Raw genomic sequence first — 21,472 nt, forward strand, 5'->3', positions numbered from 1 at the left:
GCAGCGTGAAATGGAAACCTCAATTGATGTGCTAGCGGTGTTGTCATTGGCGTCAACGACTACATCTAGAAATCATGACTTGCTGTCTATGGAGCTTACTGTGGACATTCCTTCATGTGCACTCCAATAATCTTTTAATGCTAACCGACCACCTTTGTATCCACTAAGAACTGTTGGTTATTACATGGAAAGAGACAACTTTTCTTTACCTTCATTGTCCTCTTAATCAAATTCTACTACGGAGGAACCCCACAATAAATTTTTCATTTTCTTTTCTTGGTTTTGTATCTGAAAGAGACACGTTAGTGATAGATTCCTTACCTTAGAATATCCACAGGCGTCAGACTGGATCCGGAAATTTTTGCGTAGCAATACCCCTGCGTGTCGATAGGCGTCGTCTGCGGCTCCGCGTCCGTCGTCGGCGTCGTTAGCGCCAGAATGACGTCGTCGGAGTACTTAGACGCCGCCCATGCGCGCTGACGTCAGTTCTTCTTTTTTCCGCGCCAGCTAGCGCAGATCCGGAGAAGCTCTACCCCTAGTCATTTTTTGACTAAACTTTTTGATCTTTTTCGATCCTTTTTTTCTTGAGTCCTCGAGTCTATCGGTGCCGGTAGGGATGCCCGGGTTCAAACCCTGTTCGAAGTGCGACCGACTGATGTCGGTTACGGACCCCCATCGCCGGTGCCTGAAGTGCTTAGGCCTCGACCACGACGACCGCACCTGCTCCGACTGCCGGGCCCTGACGTCGAAGGCTAGGCGGGAGCGGTCCCGCAAGCGACTCGAGCCCCGGCAGTCGGCCCCGCGCCGTTCCAGGTCCCGGTCCAACGGGAGGTCGAGGGACCGGTCGCGGGGTCGGAGTCCTCGCAGCTCCGGGAGTGGACATCGGTCGTCGGGATCCAAGTCCTCAGGTAAGAGGCATGAGAGGTCGGAGCGGCATCATCGCTCCTCCGACCCACCCCGACGCTCGCACGATGCGGCCGGGGGTTCGGGCGACATCGCCCACGCGGCTCCGCGAGAGTCGCAAGCGTCGCCGCCTGCCCCACACCTTCGGGTCCCTGGGCACGGCGCGACGCCGGAGGAGGTCGAGCGGTACCTCATGGCCATGAAGTCCCTCCCTCCTCGGCCGGGCCCCACAGGGCCTCCGGGCCCAGCGGTCCCGGCTGGAGGCCCTAGCGGGTCGGGCGCTTCGGCCCCGCCGCCGCCGGGTGCTTCGGCCCCGACGCCGCCGGGTGCTTCGGCCCCGGCGCCGCCGGCGACTTCGGTCCCGGCGCCGCGGGACCTCAACGGATCGGCTTCCGGATCCGGGTCGTCGCCGGTAGACCTCACCGGCGCCGGCCCCGAGGGTGTCGCCCCCGGCGCCCATTGTGGACGCCGTCCCCAATCTTCCCTTCGGTCCGACTCTGGCGTCGGAACGGCGCCGTTGGGCGCCGCTTCCGACGGCCTTTGGAGATTTCTATTTCCATGAGGAGGCCCAGTCTGTTGACCCTGGATTACAGGAGACTGATGACGGAGGTGATTGGGAGGGGTCTGAGGACCCTCTGGCACAGGATTGCCAGTCACAGGAGGACTGGACATATGAGCTTGGGGAGGCCAGTGGTATTGACACCTCGCCAGACACTGGATTTGTCTTCCCTCCCACCGTGGCTACGGAGGAGGGGGCTGCTTACAGCGTAGTGTTGATGAGGGCAGCCAAGGCCTTGGGCCTGGAGCTCCCCGTCGCGGCCGTGAGGACTAACCTCCTCACTGAGGTTCTTAAACCGCAGGCAAGCTCCAGCGAGCCTCTGCTGCCGTTTAATGAAGCCCTATGTGACGTTCTTGTGGGCACTTGGTCCAAACCCGCCACAGGTCCGCCTGTGGATAGGAACGTGGCCAGACGCTACCGCCCGGCTCCGGGCGACCCTTGCTTTTTGTCCACCCACCCCAGAGCCTGGTTATCCAGGCCTCCACTTCCCAGACCGCATTCCCGTCGGCCCCGCCCGATCGGGAATCCAAGAGATACGAACAGTTCGGAAAGAAAGTGTTCTCGTCCCTGAGTTTGGGACTGCGGTCTGTCAACACCGCGTGTCTCTTGGGCCGCTACACCCACACCCTGTGGGACACAGTCGCGGACGTGCTGCCACAATGCCCGGAGGAGGTCCGGGCTAAACTCGCCCAAGCCCTTGTGGAGGGTCGAGATGCGGCACGATACTCTATCCGGTGTGGACTGGATACCACGGACTCACTGGGCAGGGCGATGGCAACGACGGTGGCGGTTCGACGCCACGCCTGGTTGAGGTCCGGCAATTTCTCGGCCGATGTCCAGGCCACCCTCCTGGATATGCCGTTCGATGGCCGTCGCCTTTTTGGCGACAAGGCAGACTATGCGCTGGAGCGCTTTAAGGACTCCAGGGCTACGGCCAAGTCCTTAGGTCTCTCGACCACGCGCCAGCAATCGGGTGCCTTTCGCTCCTTTCGTGGCCACGGAAGGGGCGTCCCCACACGTGCTGCCAGCCACGCACCGCAGAATACCCAGCAGCGCGGTGGCGGCCGTGGAAACCGCCGAGGCGGCGGCGGTCGGGGTCAGCGGCGAGGCCAGTCCACACCTCCCTCCGCAGCACCTGCCTCCAAACCTTCCTAGTCCGAGCTTTCAGGCCCATGTGACGCCTGTGGGAGGGAGGGTTCGCCATCACCACTTCCACTGGCGCACTGTCACATCGGACAAGTGGGTGCTGCAAATCGTCCGAAGGGGCTACTCCCTTCCCTTCGAGGCGACCCCTCCAGCCATGCCACCGCAATTCCACCGCGTGTCGGGGGATCACTTGCAACTTCTGCAAGAGGAAGTCACGGCCCTCTTGGCCAAGGGGGCCATCGAGCGCGTTCCTGGGCCAGAAGTAGGGTGTGGATGTTACTCCCACTACTTTCTGGTGCCCAAGAAGGGCAAGGGGGGCCTGCGCCCGATCTTGGACCTACGGAACGTCAACGGCTTCCTCCGTCAAGAGAAGTTCAAGATGCTGACTTTGGCTCAGGTCTTAGCTGCCCTGGACCCCGGAGACTGGATGGTAGCGTTGGACTTGCAGGACGCTTATTTTCACATCCCCGTCCTGCCGTCCCACCGGCGTTACCTGCGGTTCACGGTAGGCCACGAGCATTTTCAGTTTACCGTGCTCCCCTTTGGCCTTACCAGCGCCCCACGGGTGTTCACGAAGGTGATGGCGGTGGTCGCAGCTCATCTGCGCAGGTTAGGGGTGTCAGTCTTCCCCTACCTCGACGACTGGTTGTTAAATGTTAAATGTTTACTTGTTTACCTGATTGTATATTGATATGCTTTATGTATGTTATTATTATCCTACCATGTTAATGACCTTTATACTGCTCCCATTACCTCTGTTTCATTCCCCTACCCTGTCTTTGTGAAGCGCTCTGATATCTGTAAGGATCTTGTTCGCGCTATATAAAACTTTGAATAAATAAATAAAGGCGGGCTTGCCCCAAACAGTCGTCAACCACCTCCAGACTACGGCCGACCTCCTGCATTTGCTGGGGTTCTCCATCAATGTGCCGAAGTCGCACCTGTGTCCCTCTCAGAAGCTCCTCTTCATCGTAGCGGTTCTAGACTCGGCGCAGTTTCGGGTTTACCCTCCCGAACAGCGGGTTCGGGATATTCAGGCTCTGATTCCCATCTTTTGGCCTTTATCCCGAGTCTCGGTCAGGTTTACGCTGCGGCTTCTGGGGCTGATGGCCTCCTGCATCCTACTGGTGCGTCACGCCCGGTGGCGGATGCGGGCTCTGCAGTGGGACCTGAAGTTTCAGTGGGCCCAGCATCAGGGCAACTTGTCCGATCACTTCTTGATCTCGGAGGGCACTGCAAGACAGTTGCAGTGGTGGCTCACGGACCGCGATTAGGTCAGTGGCAGGTCCCTCTCCCTACCCCACCCGGAGCACGTAGTTGTGACGGACGCGTCCCTCCAGGGCTGGGGTGGCCACATGAGAGAGGCGGAGATCAGAGGACTCTGGTCTCCGGCGGAGGCCCGGCTCCACATCAACCTGTTGGAGTTATGGGCGATTCGTCTATCGCTGAAGGCATTCCTCCCCTCTGTCCGGGGGAGTGTAGTGCAGGTGTTCATGGACAACACCACCGCCATGTGGTACTGCAACAAACAGGGCGGGGTGGGGTCGTGGACCCTATGCCAGGAGGCTCTGCGCCTCTGGCAGTGGCTGGAAAGTCAGGGTATGACCTTGGTGATTCAACACCTGGCAGGTTCTCTGAATGCCAGGGCGGACGAACTCAGCCGTCGGTGCATGATGGATCACGAATGGCGTCTGAGCTCGGACGTGGCGCAAGGCCTCTTTCAGCAATGGGGAGAGCCTTGGTTAGATCTATTCGCCACCGAAGAGAACGCGCAATGTCATCAATTCTGCGCGTTGGAATTTCCAAGGCGGCACTCGCTCGGAGACGCTTTTCGTCGCGAGTGGAGTTGCGGTATGTTGTACTCCTTTCCGCCTATACCACTTCTGCCCAGAGTGCTGAAGAAGATCAGGCGCGACCGGGCCCAAGTCATCCTTGTGGCTCCGGACTGGGCACGAAGATACTGGTATCCCGAGCTACTCAGCATGTCAGTAGATCCCCCGATTCGTCTGCCCCTTCGGGAGGACCTTCTGTCGCAGCAGCAGGGGACGGTCCTCCACCCGAACCTGTCCAGTCTCCACCTACAAGCTTGGAGATTGAGCGGCGACAGTTGAGGCCATTTGACTTGCCTCCCGAAGTCTGTAATGTCATTCTGGCAGCCAGGCGTCCCTCCACAAAGTCGGTATACGCCTGCAGGTGGAACAGATTTGTGGCATGGTGCACAGCAAAGGCTGTGGATCCACTCTCTGCCCCCCTTTCTGAGGTTCTCCTCTTCCTCCTTTCTCTTGCCCAGCAAGGCTCTGCTCTGGGCACTGTCAAGGGCTACCTTTCTGCCCTTTCTGCCTTCTTAAGGCTACCTGATCAGCCTTCTTTGTTCAAGTCCCCTATTGTAAATCGTTTTCTTAAGGGCATCACGCACATGTTCCCTCCTGTTACCTTCGTGATGCCCCAGTGGGACTTGAACCTTGTTCTTACCTTCCTGATGTGCGCTCCCTTTGAGCCACTTCACAAATGTCCTCTTCGTCTTCTGACTCTAAAGACTGCTTTCCTGGTTGCCATCACCTCTGCCAGGAGAGTGAGTGAGCTCCAGGCCCTTTCTTGTACTCCACCTTTCCTTTCTGTCCATCCGGACAAGGTTGTGTTGCGTACCAAGCCATCTTTCCTGCCCAAGGTTGTCTCAGCCTTCCACATTGGGCAGTCCATCACCTTGCTAACCTTCTTTCCGCCTCCGCATCCCTCTAAAGAGGAAGAGCGGCTCCACCGTCTGGACCCAAAACGTGCGCTCTCATTCTATTTGGATCGCACACGCCAGTTCCGGGTGGATGACCAACTCTTTGGTTGGCTACGTGGGTGGTAAGAAGGGGAAGGCGGTACACAAGCGGACCATCTCCCGGTGGATCATCTTGTGTATCCAGGCATGTTACTCCTTGGCTAAGAAGGAGCCCCCTGTTGGATTGAGGGCTCATTCCACCCGGGCCACGGCGACTACAACTGCCCTGGGCCGGGGAGTGCCCTTACAGGACATTTGCCAGGCAGCTACGTGGGCCTCGCTGCACACGTTCGCAAGACACTACTGCCTGGACAGTCAAGTCCGGAGGGATGGCTTCATTGGCGGTTCCGTCCTCCAGGACTTTCTGGTGTGATTATTGGTTCGCAGACCCACCACCGGGGTTGGTATTGCTGGGGTATCTATTCTAAGGTAAGGAATCTATCACTAACGTGTCTCTTTCAGATGCACAAGTTACTACTTGTGTAACGATATATCTGTAAGAGACATTAGTTAGTGATAGATTCCTTACCGACCCACCCATCCTCCCCGTTCTGCGAACCAATATCTAGGGTTAAGGTCATCCCCTTTCAGGGCCCTAGTTTCTTGGCACCAGTGTTGGTTCTATCATGGCTCTGCGTATCTGGCGCGGAAAAGCTGTGTATCAGAACTGACGTCAGCGCGCATGGGCGGCGTCTAAGTACTCCGACGTCATTCCGGCGCTAACGACGCCAACGACGGACGCGGAGCCGCAGACGTCGCCTACCGACGCGCAGGGGTATTGCTACGCAAAAATGTCCGGATCCAGTCTGACGCCTGGGGATATTCTAAGGTAAGGAATCGATCACTAACTAATGTCTCTTACAGATATATCGTTACACAAGTAGTAACTTGTGCATCTGGTTCTTCCTTGGGCCTACATTTGGATTGTACTTACAATGGTGTTTCTCTTCATGTGGATTGGATTTGTGACTCTTTTTCCTTTTGAATAATTGTCATTACTTACCTGAGCGTTCTGATGTACATTTGGTTGATGGTGTTTTGGCCCCACACATCTCATCTCATATAATGAAAAGGGATCAATCACATGTTAACATTTCTGCTGTGCCAGTGGTTGATGGCGTTGTTTAGGATGAAGTTCAATACGAAATATATGGCCCAATAGAGACGATTCGAATGCCATATGTATTTCGGGTTTCAGGTGACGTCATCACACCTGGACTGCATTCCGACGATTGGGATGTTGATGCCGTACATTCGTTCTATTCAGATTTAAACTATTACACTGCTTTTGAAACTGAGGATTTGTCTTTGAATTCTGCCAATTCTGCTGATTTTGTCTGTTTCATCATTTTGTTACATACGTCAAACACAGTCTGTAATCAGATTAATTATACGCAATGGAAACATTGTCCTGCCCCATTTCAAGGTAGTTCGCAAAAACAGAAAAATAGGTTAGTCTACTGTGCTGGATATAATATATCTGACCTGAGATCCTATTATCATAAACTAAATGCATGCTGATCCATACTAAATTTGTATATTCTTCGACTTTTATAACCGATTTATGCTTAAAAGGTTATGATTATTGGAAAGACACGTTTGATTTTTCATCCGATTGGATACCAAAAATTGGAAGATGCAGGGAACTGAATCACTGCATCGTGCGTGTTTGATACCGTAAAGCTGTTGTTCCTGAATCAGACTGTGCAGCAAACTACATGTTTTGATTTGGCTACTGCTAAAGATTTCAATTCTCCTTCATTCCCGTCATTTGCAGCTTATGACGACTGCTAGAGGACTTACACAGTATGATCCACAATGGTACCTTTAATTCCTCCGCTATTACTCCCTTGGGATGGTTAATATGGCCGCTCAATATTAATGCTTGCCAGTTGCATTTTTCAAATTCAACCAGGGGGTTTATGCTCAGTTGACCTGACCCTCGCTTTCCACAAACACATACAGTTACTCTATATTCTGTGGGTAAATTGTGTCAACAGTGGTTGGAAAAGTCATCGTTATCATCTGTGAAACAACACCTCTCACGTTTAAATGGAGACATTGAAATGGCAGATTTCCTTTTAGGTCCCAGGGCACCTAGTCTGAAACGTTTTGCAAATGCAGCACATAAAGAAATCTGGAAGCTGTCACAAATGGAAGCAGCTTTCAGGTTGCGTCAAGTAGATCAAAACAACTTGCGTAAAGTTTTGGTTGTGGTAGACAACAGCATTAATACTTTGTCTTCTCATATTTACACTTTGGACAATATTGTTTCATCTGTTATTGACATTGTGCAGAATGATGCATTTGTTTTGTATCATGGTCAAAATCAGTTGCGCTCTGTAATTCAATTTGGCTGGACTTTGCAAACATTGAAAAATGGGAAAGTGCCTTGGGACTATTTGAACACAACTGCCCTGTTTTTGCCATTTAATTTAACTGATAAACAAAAACGTATGCCCATGAAAGATTCAACCTACACCTTGTTACATATTGAGAAGTTGGAACAACTACCATTTTCAATAGCAGAGACCGATTCCTCGGTATGGTTAATAAATGGGCTTATTTCTTTGCCCTTTTCCCTCTTTCAATTTAGTGCATGTATTGAACATTATCCTATCGAAAGATTTGAAACCCTGGGTAGTACCTTTCTACACGAAATGTGGTCTTTACCGTATACGTTTCACTGACTACGTGAAGATAAAGAAGTTTTCCTGACAGGGAGGACTGTGATTCTACTGTAGGACATGCGTTTGTCTGTACACAAGTACAGCTTCACGGCGCATACAATGTATCAGCACCCAGTTTGGCCTGTTTTCTAAAAGGAACACCAGTCCCGTCAATAATTTCCATGTTCACATTGCTTTCTAACGGGTAGTTATCTTACCCTAAATAACTACAACTGCTGCGGGTTATGGCCAGGCATTCCATATATAGTAGCTATTTCTGAAAGAGTTACTCGTTGCAGCAATGTTCTTTTTTCCTCCCCCCGCATGGGATTGTAGATAACTCACTGTGGCCTTCCATTCCCACTTTGAAAACAGACTTCAACTAAGCACACTCAAAGCGCTATTGTTTCAACAAGAAGTTGCTCTCACTTCTGCTCGAGAGACCTTCGAATTACAGGTAGCTAGAACATCTAGTGAAATTTAGTCACTGCTGAATACGAATCTCCCACTACATTTTGGGGAACTGATTCATCAAATCATTCATGCGTCTGATAGTGAAGGCCTTGCACATTTTTCTAAACTTGTAGGCTCCGGCCCGTTTCATCTTTTCAGATGATTTTTGGAGTAATACTAGCCTTTATACATTCTATTTTTTCCAGCGCCTTCTGAAGTTTTCCACTTATGCTCTTATTGGTGTGTGCTGGTTCTTCTACTCCTGTTACGCAGTGGATGTCCATCCTGTGGTCTTGGACACACCAGACCTATGGCGACTATACCGTGAACGAATGCAGCATCTTTTTGGATGCTTGCCATTGGCAACATTGAGTGTGAGCTATGGGCTTACCTGTCGCTTCGCTAACTTCACTTGTGTGCAAACTGTGTTCCATTGCCGACGGTGCCCTTTCTATTGGGCCTTGGATGTCTGCCTCTCCACACCAAGCACTGACCCAGATTATGATCTGTTGGTGGGTCCCTTGGTGGCCCATGACCAGGACTGTACTGGTGATGTTGGCATGTTGGAATACCTGTGAGGCTGCCCAGCGCCTCTTGCAGGAGAGTTTCATTGAATATCACACAAGTTGCCCTATTCTGCAGCTGTATGCACTAGATTACGAGGAACATGAATGTTCATTCGCTCTGCTGAATTGGATGGCATCTCTCTTTTTTCTTAATGACAGTGGTGCCCTTTTGCAGCACCTAGCATTCTAGAGTGCGTGCATTCTTTTTGGAATTTTCTGACTTAACTACACACACACACATATATATATATATATATATATCTTTTAAAAAAATTTAATTGGTCCCTTTTTGGTTGGCTCAATTTAGATGGACTGTAATGCACTTTGGTTCTGCTTATCTTTGAAACTTGTTTGTCTTTGCACTAAAGCCTGGCCAAGGGGAGGGTGTCACTTGGCCGCTAGAGTCATTGTCGACATCTTTAGGTTTGCATGAGCCCGGTAGTCCTGATGCTGCTTTTGCGCACGACACTACATGTCTTTATTTTTACAAGACTCTGTTTATGCCTTCCACACGAGGACTCTCTGCTGTGCTCATTCTCTGCCTGTTCCTAGAGTTTAGGCTGAACATTGTGAGCACGGTTGCTAAATACTGACTCTTGTTAATCTGTTCTGGTCTGGCCCTAACACTTAGACAAAGCATACCAATGCAGCTGTTTTTGCTGGAGGCTCGTACTTTGATATTATGGGGATGCATGTTTAGGTAACACACAATTGGAGAGGGAGCTTTCCAGGGAGAAGAGTAACATGCACCTGTGATGTAGAAATATGATCTCTGGGCTGAGGTACGGGGTCTGCTGACAAAGCCCAGAAATCTTCTATGATATAAATAATACTTCTGCTTACCAAGGGGAGGGTGGTTAGTCCTTTATCCACTGTCTTTATAAAATGACATCTCCCTTTATGATATATGACCTTGTTGCAATGCTAACTGTATTGATATTATGCATTTTGCTGCTATTTGTGGCACGTATACTGCATTTTAGAGCATGTTAGTTAAAATAAATATTTTAAACTATCCTCGTGTCTGTCAGATCATATTGTGGACAAGTATGGGAGTGTGAGCCAAAAGGTGTGTCTTGTTACCGCGATTCCTGAGAGATCCAGGAGTGTTGTATTCTGGTATGTCTAATCATTGGTTTCTCCGTTTTTGAGTAGGAGAGTGAGTGAGACATTATAGCTAGTCAGTCCCTATTGACCGAGGTCCCATTTTCCTGCGCATATTGCTGTGTATGTCCAGAATCCCTATAACACAGCATTCCGTCCATCAATTGTTTCTTTTGCATATGTCGCCCTAAGTGGGAAGGGTATGCCCAGACGTAGGTCTTGTGCTCCCTACACCACTGGATTCAAGCTAGCCTGGCTGATGATGGGTGATGCCCTAAAACAGGTCCCAGGATTCTTGTTTCCAGTCCAGGGAGAACCTGGCTTGGCAGTTCGGGCTGTACTATTCCCACATGGAACAGGGTCAAGGCTGATTTGCATGTGGGTGGGTCCAAACTGGGGTGGTGAGCAAAATATTGATGGATTAAACACAGATCCTTGTGACTGGGAGTGAATGCAGATCGTTGTGACTGGGGGTGAATGCAGATCCTTGTGACTGGGGGTGAATGTTTGCATTGTCCAGTATTCCGTCCCATCAATTGTTTATTTTGCTGAGGATGGGACATACTGCCAGGATGGTTGGGACATAGCTGTTCTCTGCCCCACTTACATTTCAAAGGGCTGCCTACAGCACAGACCAAAATAAACCGAAAAAAACTCTTTTGTTACCCCAAAGTACTTAAAGCCTTGGCAGGTAAAGGGAAGAACTTTTCAGAGCAGATGTGGGACTAGCCATTATGTCCCTCAGCTTCAAATACTGGCACCAAGTATAAATATTGGACCCTAAGACCAACTCTTCAGTACACTTCTGGACCAGTGGGAGACTTCAGAAGCACTGCTTGGACCTCCAGAGGTACACCATGCTGCTTGAAGCCTGCCTTGTTCCTCAGAAGACAGCCATGCTGCTGCTACCATATGACTGCCGTGCTGCCAGGGCCGGACTGGGAACCAAAACCGGCCCTGGCAAAATGCTCGGCCGGTCCCCCTGCCCCCCCAATTTCCCCCACTCGGGGGGTTGTGGGTGCCGCCGAGCTCTTTCCCAGGCCAGGTTTCCTGACGATTTTGTTACAGGGCTGATTTTGCAGCTATGCTTCAAAAAAGGCCCTGTAACAAAACGGCCCCCAGGGGCCCCAAACCGGGCCACACCCGTGCGGCGCACCGGGGGATTGCCCGGTGCCCGCTACGGCCAGTCCGGCTCGGCTTGAGGCATTTTTTGCTGCTTGAAACCAGGACTACCAGAGTGACTCCAATGGTTAGTTGACTGCCCTCCTGTGTGAGGTACAGGGCATAACAAGATCCAGCGACCTTGAACCCTGTACCTGACCTCTGCAGGTGTGAATTCTAACCCTCAAGTGGTGCCCCTAGCTGCTGGACCCTTGAAAGAGATGTTATAAGTGCTGTTCCCGCCTAACCCTTAAAGTTGGAGCTTAAAAAAATGTATACCCAAAAGTACCAGAAGAACCAACAGAAGACCGGGACCTACCTGGCAGCTGATCTGCCCAAGTTGCATCACAGGTCAGCCTGACTTTGTAGTAGCCCTGGTCACGTTCTCCATATCAGCAAATCCTGTTCATTGGGATGTCTGAACAATGGCATCCAGCCTTGTGAAGCCTTTTTGAGTATGGTTTGCAGTCTTGTCCCGCTGGAGGTTTTCGACTTCCAAAAAGTTGTCCGAGTCTGAAGGTAAAAATCTTAATTCTGCTAAGTGGTGACAAACTCCCCATTGATGAGTCACCTCCTCGGCCTGGAAATTCAGCTTTTCCCACTCGAAGCTTTTACCCGCCATCGTCGACTGGTTCACCAAGACCTTTTCCAGCAGCACTCTGACAGCGCCCTCTCAGATGCAGCCTACTGCCTTGCCCCGCTGAACTCTTATCTTCTCCTGAAGTGTTCTATGTCCGAAGATAAGCCGAGACTGGGCCCAACCCACCTCATATATCTGACACAGTCTCTATCACTGTTGGCCTTAACTTATGACTTTGCCCAGGTCTTGTGCAGCCAGATCCCTGCGGTTGGTGCCTTCATCTTTTAGGTGCTCAATTGAACCGAAATCTTTATAAATTCATAACTCCTGTTTTACTAATTTTTACTAATTGGATTTAATTTGTTTTACTGTTATTTTTTTTAACTCTATTTTCTAAATTGGTTTAGGATTTTAATTTTCTTGTGTTTTCACTTTCTTACTGTTTGTGTGCTGCATAAATACCTAAACATTACCTCTAAATTAAGCCTGACTGCTTTAGTGCCATGCTATCAGGGGGTCAAGCACAGTTTAATTTAGTGGCGGTTGTGTTTCATCGTGGCAAGGTTTTTAGTTTTTGCTTGAGTAGTGTTTCTGTTACCCCGCTCCCCATGGCAATGAATAATCCAATTTCTTACAGTGCTAAAACGGTGTCCTTCGTGCCCAGTTTCTGGCCCAGCAGTCAAATAACCCCCAGGCCACTAGATATAAAAAAAAGTCTTAAATGTTAAACTTTGAGCCCAGTAACCTCTGGTTGCCCTGGCACTCTAAAAAATATTCGAGTAGCAGCATAGTGTAAGAAGAGAGCTGGAACAATAGAACATAAATCTGCAGTTAAAAGATTCAATTTAAAAATGTAATGTTGTGCTAGAAGACTAGAAATGTGGTTTGTTATTTAAGGCAATCAGGGCTGCAGTGTGTAGTTTCCAATTCCCGGCATAGGGCTGACTAGTAAAATCAGGGGTTATAAGAAAAAAAAGAAAGTGTACATGACACTATTGTGGCATTGTGCACAATTGTTTTGTTCTGCTGTTCTTCAATTTCTCGTTTGTATGCCTTTGCCATCCCAACCTCTGACATTCCTCAACATTTTTCTTTTCTTTCAGATTGAATTTGAGGAATTAGCCAACAATTTATTGCAACTAGAGAGAAAATGCAGAATGTCTTGGGATAGTCTGAAGGTGATAGCAAAGCACGACAGCAAACCTGGTCTCAGAACAAAAATGACAGAGTTTTTAAAGCATTGCACTGGAAAAATAGTTATTCTAAAAATTGTGCATAGGAGAATTCTAAACAGGTATGTTTCTGTAGGTGTATGTTAGTTTATTCATTTATTTTTGCACTTAGCTGTTAAAGATTTCTGCAGAGTGCTGTAATATATTCGGTGTTCTAACTGTGCTCGAAGGCCACTTTGTAGCTAAAAATGCTAAATTTTTATTTTAAAAAAATGGCCATGATTTGCCCATCAATTCCTGAAATCTTTTTTGGGTACAACAGGAAACGTGTGCTTATGATTTTCAGTCTGTTTTGCTTATCAAAAGTTTCCTTAAAATATTTATTTTTCACTGTATTATAGGATTCACTAATCAGCATCATCATCAAACCTTATACAGAAGTGCACAAACATCCATAAAAGCACATACAATATTACATCAAATATTCATAGTATTACATCAAAAAGGATTATTAAAACTTTGAAAAGGATTCACTAATTAAGTCAGCAAAACTAAAGTGGATGAAAGAGCTTTAGTCATTAACACGTGAAATAAGCTTCAGTTGCTTCTTTAAAAAAAAATATATATCTTTCTTAACATTTTGCAAAAATAGAAACCATCCAATATAAAATACACTGGTTCAAGACCGGAATCTGAACAATTGCAGTGTAAATACAGAAACTCTTCCAGGTCATCTCAAATTTCAATTAAATAGCAAATATGAATCTCTGTGCAACACAGGAAGGGCAGGGCAGGGGGGGAGAGTGACGAGGGGCTCCAAGGGTGCATGGTGAAGGCAAGCATCCCACGTCTAAAAAATAAGAATAATAAAATAAAGGAATCCCATTGAAACAGAGGAGGAGGGCAGGGGAAAGGGTCAGCACACATTCACCACCACCGGCAAAACCAGACACACCAGACATAGCCCTCATCCTTTATCTAGTCCTTCATCTGGTCGGGGGAGCCATCCAGCAGACACCCATCTACCGTCGGCTGCCGCCGGGAGGGACAGAACCACGGTCGCTCTCGACCCCGGGCCGAGCTCCCCACCGCTACTTCGTCACCCAAGTTATACACCATATCATTTCACATCGCCGAGTCCCTCTACATGTGCTCACCAGTGGGAACCCTCCTGATGCGACCCTCATCTGCAACCGCCCACTCCAGCAAGTCCACTCTCCACCTATCCCACTTCAGCGCTGCCGCCTGCACCCAATGAATAGCAACACGGCGTCTGCCCAGCACCAGTGCCAATTGAGCAAACCCGTACTTCATTTCCTTATCTTCCTTAGGAAGTGGCAGAATGCCCAGGAGACAATGTTGGATTGTCAATTCGGGTTCATCCCCCGTTAGTAGGGCCATCATGCGTAGTTCCAGAGACCAGTAGGTTGCGGCATCTCCATGTCACATGGGTGAAATTTGTGGGGACCTCACCACATCTGATACTGCCAGCTGGCCTTTTTGGTTAAACCCTATAGAGCCTATGTGGTGTTAGGTAAGTCCTGCATCAACTTAAATCTAGCGTTACTTGCAGTTTCTTGTACCTGTGCCCACGTACGTTTCCACTCAACATTTTTGAGTGGGGTATGAAGGTCTCCTTCCCACTGAAGATAGGCGGATGTTTTGCCAATTTGCCTGTCACCCTTCAGGGTAGCATGCAGTTGAGAGATGAGGCCCCTATAGAAGCCCGGATCCAGCAGCACCATTGGATTCTCGTAGTTCCTCAGGGAAGTCCGTCAATATTTCATTCGATGTGCAAGATATGCTTGCATATTGTAACAAGCATTTGCAATGCAATAGGTCTCGCAGCATTAAAGTTTGAGTTATTGCCATTGTATATGACAATGTGTTGCATTAAATTTTTAACAAAGTCTGTATGGGTGTATAAAGATGATTTGCAAGATGATAGCTGTTGCAAAATACTAAGCAATGTTGGCAATAATATTATATTATAATAATATTGCAAGTTACTGTTGTACTTATAAGCATTTTGGTAGCGCATAGTGATGTTGTGGTGCCCCTGAGTGATGCTGTGGTGATAGGATAGATAGTGAGGGTGATAGATAGATAGATAGAGGGAGGGCGAGAGAGAGATAGAGGGAGGGGCGAGAGAGAGATAGAGGGAGGGCGAGAGAGCGATAGAGGGGGGGCGAGAGAGAGATAGAGGGGGGCAGAGATAGAGGAGGGGCGAGAGAGGGATGGAGTGTGGGGCGAGGGATGGAGTGTGGGGCGAGGGATGGAGTGTGGGGCGAGGGATGGAGTGTGGGGCGAGACTGTGAGATTTTTAAACATAGCCAGATTGTGTGAAAAACCTGTCTCTACCTATCCTATAGATTAAAGGTTTTTTTGTACGTGTTAAACAAGGGTGCAAAATTAAAATTGCGCACTTGTTAATTTAAACAAATGTGTTCGTTCAGTGCAGCTTCAAAGGTACACTACCTGCCCCAAAGGGCATTACTTTACCCACTGGCACCTTGTGACGTCGAGTCACGACGCGCACTGACTGGCTTAAGAGAGGGGTGTCCACTTTGGAGGCGAGGCGAGTCTGGTAATGTATTGGTGCAGGTAAGTACCGTAGAGATTATGCCCCGGGCCCTGGTGCAAACATGGAAAACGGGCCCTGCGACTGCTGGGGCGGGAGTAAAATAAGCGATTGTCAGGGTTTAATGCGCCGCTTGGGACCAGGTGCCAATGCACCTGCTGCACCAGTGGTCGCTGCGCCTCTGAGTGATGCCGAGAGGTTGAGGCGCAAGAGCCGTTGGCTGGGAAGCAGGGCTGCGCCATCCCGAGGGGGGTGGGTGTCAGGTCAGCAGAGGTGAGGGGCCGTTTGTAAGCAGGGCAGGTGAGAGATGGTGGTTGCAAGCAGGGTAGGGCAGAGGGGCCGTTTGTAAGGGCAAGTGAGAGATGGTGGCTGTAAGCAGGGTAGGGCAGAGGTGCCGTTTGTAAGCAGGGCAAGTGAGGTGGTGGTTGTAAGCAGGGTAGCGAAGAGAGGTCCATTGTTGAAGGCAGGGGAGAGGAGGTGGTTGGAAGCAGGGGAGATGAGGTGGTTGGAAGCAGAGGAGAGGGGCCGGTTGTTGTAAACAGGGAAGGGGGGGTGGATGTAAGCAGGGCAGAGGAGAGGGGCCGATTATAAGCAGAGCAGGCAAGATAAGGTGGTTAGAAGCAGGGCTGGCGAGAGGGGTCGATTGTTGTAGGCAGGGGAGAGGAGGTGGTTTTAAGCATGGCAGGTGAAAGGGTCAACGTGTAAGCGGGGCAGGTGAGAGGGGAGATTGCTGTAAGCAGGGCAGGTGAGAGGATGTGGTTCAAAGCAGGGCACTGGAGAGGGGCCGATTGTTGTAGGCAGGGGAGAGGAGGTGGTTATAAGCATGGCAGGTGAAAGGGTCAACGTGTAAGCGGGGCAGGTGAGAGGGGAGATTGCTGTAAGCAGGGCAGGTGAGAGGGGCGGGATGCAGGAGGAACTGGTAATAAGGCCGGCTGTAAGCAGGGCAGTGGGGCCATTAGGGCCGGCGGTTGGTGAGCCGCTGGGTGGCAGAATAGGTGAACATAGGTGCTGGTAGCGGGGCACGTGACACCTGGGAAGTACCCCCAATCCTTCCCTCCTCCCTGTGAGACACGCCGGCGCTGCACCTCACCCAGAACAGGACGCTGAAGGTCTTAAGCAGGGAGAGGCAGTCGCCCCCTAGCCGGTCCGCCATGGCTGGGCCCCCTCCGGACGGTCCTTCTGTCCGAGCCCCGCAGATGCTTCGATGGCCCTCCCTCCGGTGGGGCTTCCCTCCCCGAGTCTCAGCGCACTCCTTGCTCCCTCCCCGTGTTCACACTCGTTAAATATTAAAATGTGATTATACTGTTACAAATCAACCCATTGGGTGTCTTTACCACGCCATCGCATACTGAGGAGGCACGGACAAAAGTTGTCCCCAACTCTGTATCATAGTAGCGGCAACACAGCGCCCATTCTCAGTAGTAATCACAGGTGTACCATTTCACAGACACTCTCAGCTATGGAGACAAAACGGCCCATCACGGCCTCTTACAGTTTTGTAGGGAGACTCCGGCACCAGTTTTACCCCTCTCTCGTGTGCCGCGACGATGCCGGCGCCGGCGGACCGGGATGTCCAGCATGTAAATAGAAGCGGTGGGCGTGTACCATGCCTTGTGCGCGTTGCGACGCAATCTCACGCATGCGCACGCCCCTACACTACGTGATAGTGCTGGGAAGTGTAGTTTCTGTGCGTCCGGGGCAAGAATGTGACTCGGGAGTTCGAGACGCCTGTCCCATATTATTTAAATCGGTTGCCAGACCTCGAGAGGCATATTTTAGAAGACCATTATTTTAAATATTACAAATGATGCAGTCAACTATTTGCTGAATTTTGTAAATTTAATGTAAAGAGTGTGTGCATGCCAAAAGGACGTATTGATAAACAAGATGCCTAGCAGTGGGGTACAATGTTAAACAAGGCGCATGGCAGAGTCGGATTCCGACGCGCGCGACCCAATCCCAAGGCGCGCGTCGGAATCCGACTCTGCCATGCATCTCAATTTGCGCGTGGCCTGCTCTTGTTCCCCCCTCGTTTGTCGGCTGACCCGACAGCTATAGTGCTCTTTTCGCAGCGAGCCCTAACCAGCGGTTTTACGACTATTTCCAGAATAAAATACTGCTGAGGAAGAGAAATAAACAGCCGTGTTTGGAGAGTCGGGCCACACCTGCTTTGTGGGATGGGGGAGACGGAAGCAGGTCAAGGGTGTCTCTCATCTGGCGGGCAGGAGGGGGTGTGGCCTCAGCCTCCAGTCGACTCTCGGTCCGCTCGTGAGCGCCGCTTCTTCCTTCCATGTGGCTGGAGGCGCCTCGGTCCTGCTGCTTGCTGCTGCTGGCTGGAACCATGCTGAGGAGGCTGGGGCTGTGCTGCCTGCTGCTGTGTCTGCGGGTGAACGGCGCAGAGGAGGCGTTTTCCGAGGTAAAGGTGGAAAGCTGTTGGGGTGATGGGAAGATATTACAAGGCAAGATCGGCACTTTATGTGTGCGGGGGGGGGCGGCGGCGTGTGTGTGCTCGTGTGTCTGTGTGCCCGCGGGGGGGGGCGGCGTGTGTGTGCTTGTGTGTCTGTGTGTGTGTGTGCCCGCGTGTGTGTCTGTCTACGTGCGCGTGACGGGGATCAGCCTGCCGGAATCGGAGCGCGTGTTCATGCGCGCGACGTGATCCGATTCCGGCAGGCTGCGCGTGACAGTCTCTTTTCTCCCCTTTAACTCCTTGAACGCAAAACTGATTGCAATAAGGCTCCACAGAGACAATCGCTTCGCGATTGCGTCGCAGTGCGAGCCCTAAAAACTGCCCAGTGCCGATGCTCAACAGCTCCGCCACTGTCTCCGTGTCGAGCAGGAAGAGTTGCAGGGATAGCAGGTAACCCGGTCTTCTACCCCTTTCAGTACTAAAAGCCTCCACCACTACTTGGCCAGTACAGGTCCTCGCCCTGGGTTCCGTATAGAAGAGACACACCCAGGATAAATATCTTGGGCCGAACACCATCCTCCGCAGTATATCACAAAGATATGTCCAGGAGAGGGTGTCAAAAGCGTTTTCTATGTCTAAAGCCACCAGCACTGCCTCCTCCTTTGACCCCCGGGTGGCATGCATAATATGTGAGAGGCTCCGCAAGTTTATGTAGGTGCCCCTTCCGGGCATGAAGCCACACTGATATGTGTGTGCCAAGTGGTTAAACCCCCCCCCCCCCAGCCTAGTCACATTACAAGGACCTTCCCCAGCAACTTAAAATCAGCGTTAATAACGGATAATGGGCTGGCCGAGCCGAGATCCTTCTGGTTTTTACTGGGTTTGAGTAGCAAAATTATTAGGGCCTCTCGCATATGGTCAGGTAAGATGCAATTCAACTTCACCTTCTGTGGGATTTCCAGGAGTTTAGGAAGATCTGCGGAGTACGTCTGAAAAAACTCCACTGGAAGACCACCCGGCCCCTGGACTTTCCCACTAGCCATGTCTCGGAGGGTCTCTTGCAATCCCGACAATTGTAGCTCCTTCTCTAAGCTCTTCCTTTGTTCTGCCAGCAATTGAGGTACCACAACCCTGTCAAGAAACCCATCCATACAAATTAACTCATCACGCAGTGGAGCCACATACACACCTGCTAGATGGTCTCGCAAGGCTAGATTTAGAGCTGCTCCCATTCCAAACTTCTCTGGTCAAGGAGAAAATCAATGGGGGAATCTATAGGAAAGTAGGATCTTTCTGGCATGGATACCCTCACTTTTTACCTGGTGTGAGTGTGTTTTGACTCTAGTTCACTGGGATACTGCTAACCAGGACCCCAGTGCTCTCTCCTCTAAATTTGCTGGTAAGTACTTTGTACACCCCACAATTGGCATACTTGGTTACTACTGTAAGTCCCTAGTATATGATACAGAGGTACCCATGGCATTGGTATACCAGGGGTCTCCCATGGGCTGCAGCATGCATTATGCCACCCATGGTAGCCCATGCAAACTGTGTCTGCAGAGCTGCCATCATATTCTGCATGAAATGGTGCATGCACGTTTCACTTTAGATATAAGGTTTTCCTTGTATCCCGATCACTGTACTTTAAAGGTAAAAGTCACCCCTAAGGTAGGTCATTGAGTCCAAGGGCAGGGTACATAGCTCTAAGTGTGTGGGTATCCCTGCATGAGCAGAGGTACCCCTACAAACCCCGGACCCCATTCTTTGTAAGGGCAAGGCAGCCATTTTAGGTGTCCAGTGGACGCTGGCAAGTCAAGATGTCCAACTACATAATGGCTGCCCACGCCTGGTCATATTTCATATCGAACATGTTGGAATCATGCAACTACACTGATTCCAGTGTTAGTTGCAGGATACATGTACTGGGGGGCTTCTGAGATGACCCCCCCCCAATACCTACCTCTGTAGCCTTAAAGGGCCTGCCTGCTTGCCTGTGCTCCTGCTGGCCCTAGACGATGTCCTGCCCCCCTGCTGATGTGCTTAACTCAGGCAGGCAGAAGCTGAACAAAGGATTTCCTGTGACCACCTCTCCTTTAGAATTAGGTAGGGTGGGGGTATTCTGAGCACCATCTGACTGCATTGAAAGGAACATTTAGTGCCCTCCATGCATAAACCAGTTCGGCCCAGTTCAGGAGCCCTTGGCTCCCATCTGGCGCGGAACTACACAAAGGACAGGGGAGTGTCCATCCCCATGTCTAGCTCCTCCCTAGAGAGGTGCCCAGAGCTCCTCCAAGTGGCCACTAGATTCTGTCATGCTGAATCTTGGTTCCTGGAAGCATCTGACTGGCTAGGCCAGCTGAGTAGTGTCCCTGGCCTCCCCTGATAGGTGGGTCACCGCAGAGGATGTATTTCTCCCTTTTTGGGGGTTACTTAAAGGCTCCCATGTGGGTAGGTCCTTAGATTCATCCTGGACTTTGTCAAGATTCATCAAGCTTTGTCTGAAGGCTCTTCTGCTGTTGGACTGAGCCAGGACCAAAGACAAGACTGCTCTTGGGAAGATTCCTGCTGCAACTTCATCTCCCCTCTCCTGAAAGTTTCTGCAACTCCTTGGCATGCATCCTCTGAGTCTGCAAGGACTCTGCATGCATCCAAGCAAGAAAGAATCACACTTGGAGTGAATGAGTCAATTCACTGCATATGCAGGCACCTCTGCGTCGATGACTGGTTTGCTTATCCTGTTGTCCCATATACACATCCCAGCTCTGCAACACAGGTGGTGGTTTGTTGGCTCCCCAGAGGCCTGACCAGTCTTCCCTGCAACTTGGGCGACTGTAATCCCTCTCCAGCTGACCTGAACCACCTCCCTGTGCACCGTGTATGTCTGCCATTGCCAAGGCCTGTTTGCTCTCTTCCCGAAAGTAGCTCCAGCCTCCAGCATCGTCCGCTCCAAAAACGATGTTCTGCCTGCATCCTCTGTCTCATGGGCCTCCATCTTACATTGGCTGCTGAGGCTTCCCTGCGACTCGTTGTACCTGCTGCCAGTGTCCTCGAGGGGCTGTGCTGCCATAGGGTCCTCGAGAGGGCTCCAACGATTCCTGCTGGCTCTTCCGTGTGCTGAGGGTTGGCCCTGACTTACACCTGCTGGGTTAGTCTCCTAGACCTTGCTGGTCTTCATCCAAGCTTTTTTTCTCTGGACCCAACTCTTGTGGTTATCATGGCATGTTTGTGGACCTGCCGGCCACTGACCTTCCTGCACTCTTCACCCGTCGAGGGACAGCTTATGAATGTCTCCCGTATCGTCGCCTGGGCTCCACAGCTGCTTCATCAAGACCGTCATGCTACTGCAAGTAGCTCTGACAAGTGGTGGCATTGTGCTTCTGCTCCTCCTGGACACCTCTGGGTGG

The 21,472-nt window shown here is 50.6% G+C and overlaps 1 protein-coding gene across 2 annotated transcripts in view; it reads left to right on the forward strand.

The window, feature by feature from the left end:
• The window catches only part of FHOD1 (formin homology 2 domain containing 1), a 1,641,100-nt gene that overhangs the window by 1,339,600 nt on the left and 280,028 nt on the right, over positions 1-21,472 (forward strand). For both annotated transcript variants that reach the window (XR_013603775.1, XM_078670473.1), the window contains exon 19: positions 13,012-13,202. Coding sequence is in view for 1 of the 2 variants with exons in the window: in XM_078670473.1 (XP_078526599.1) it covers positions 13,012-13,202 (191 nt within the window). In the remaining variant the exon portion in view is untranslated. The remainder of the gene's footprint in view (positions 1-13,011; positions 13,203-21,472) is intronic.

The sequence above is a fragment of the Lissotriton helveticus genome, chromosome 12, assembly GCF_964261635.1.
Source record: "Lissotriton helveticus chromosome 12, aLisHel1.1, whole genome shotgun sequence".
Classification (NCBI taxonomy): domain Eukaryota; kingdom Metazoa; phylum Chordata; class Amphibia; order Caudata; family Salamandridae; genus Lissotriton; species Lissotriton helveticus.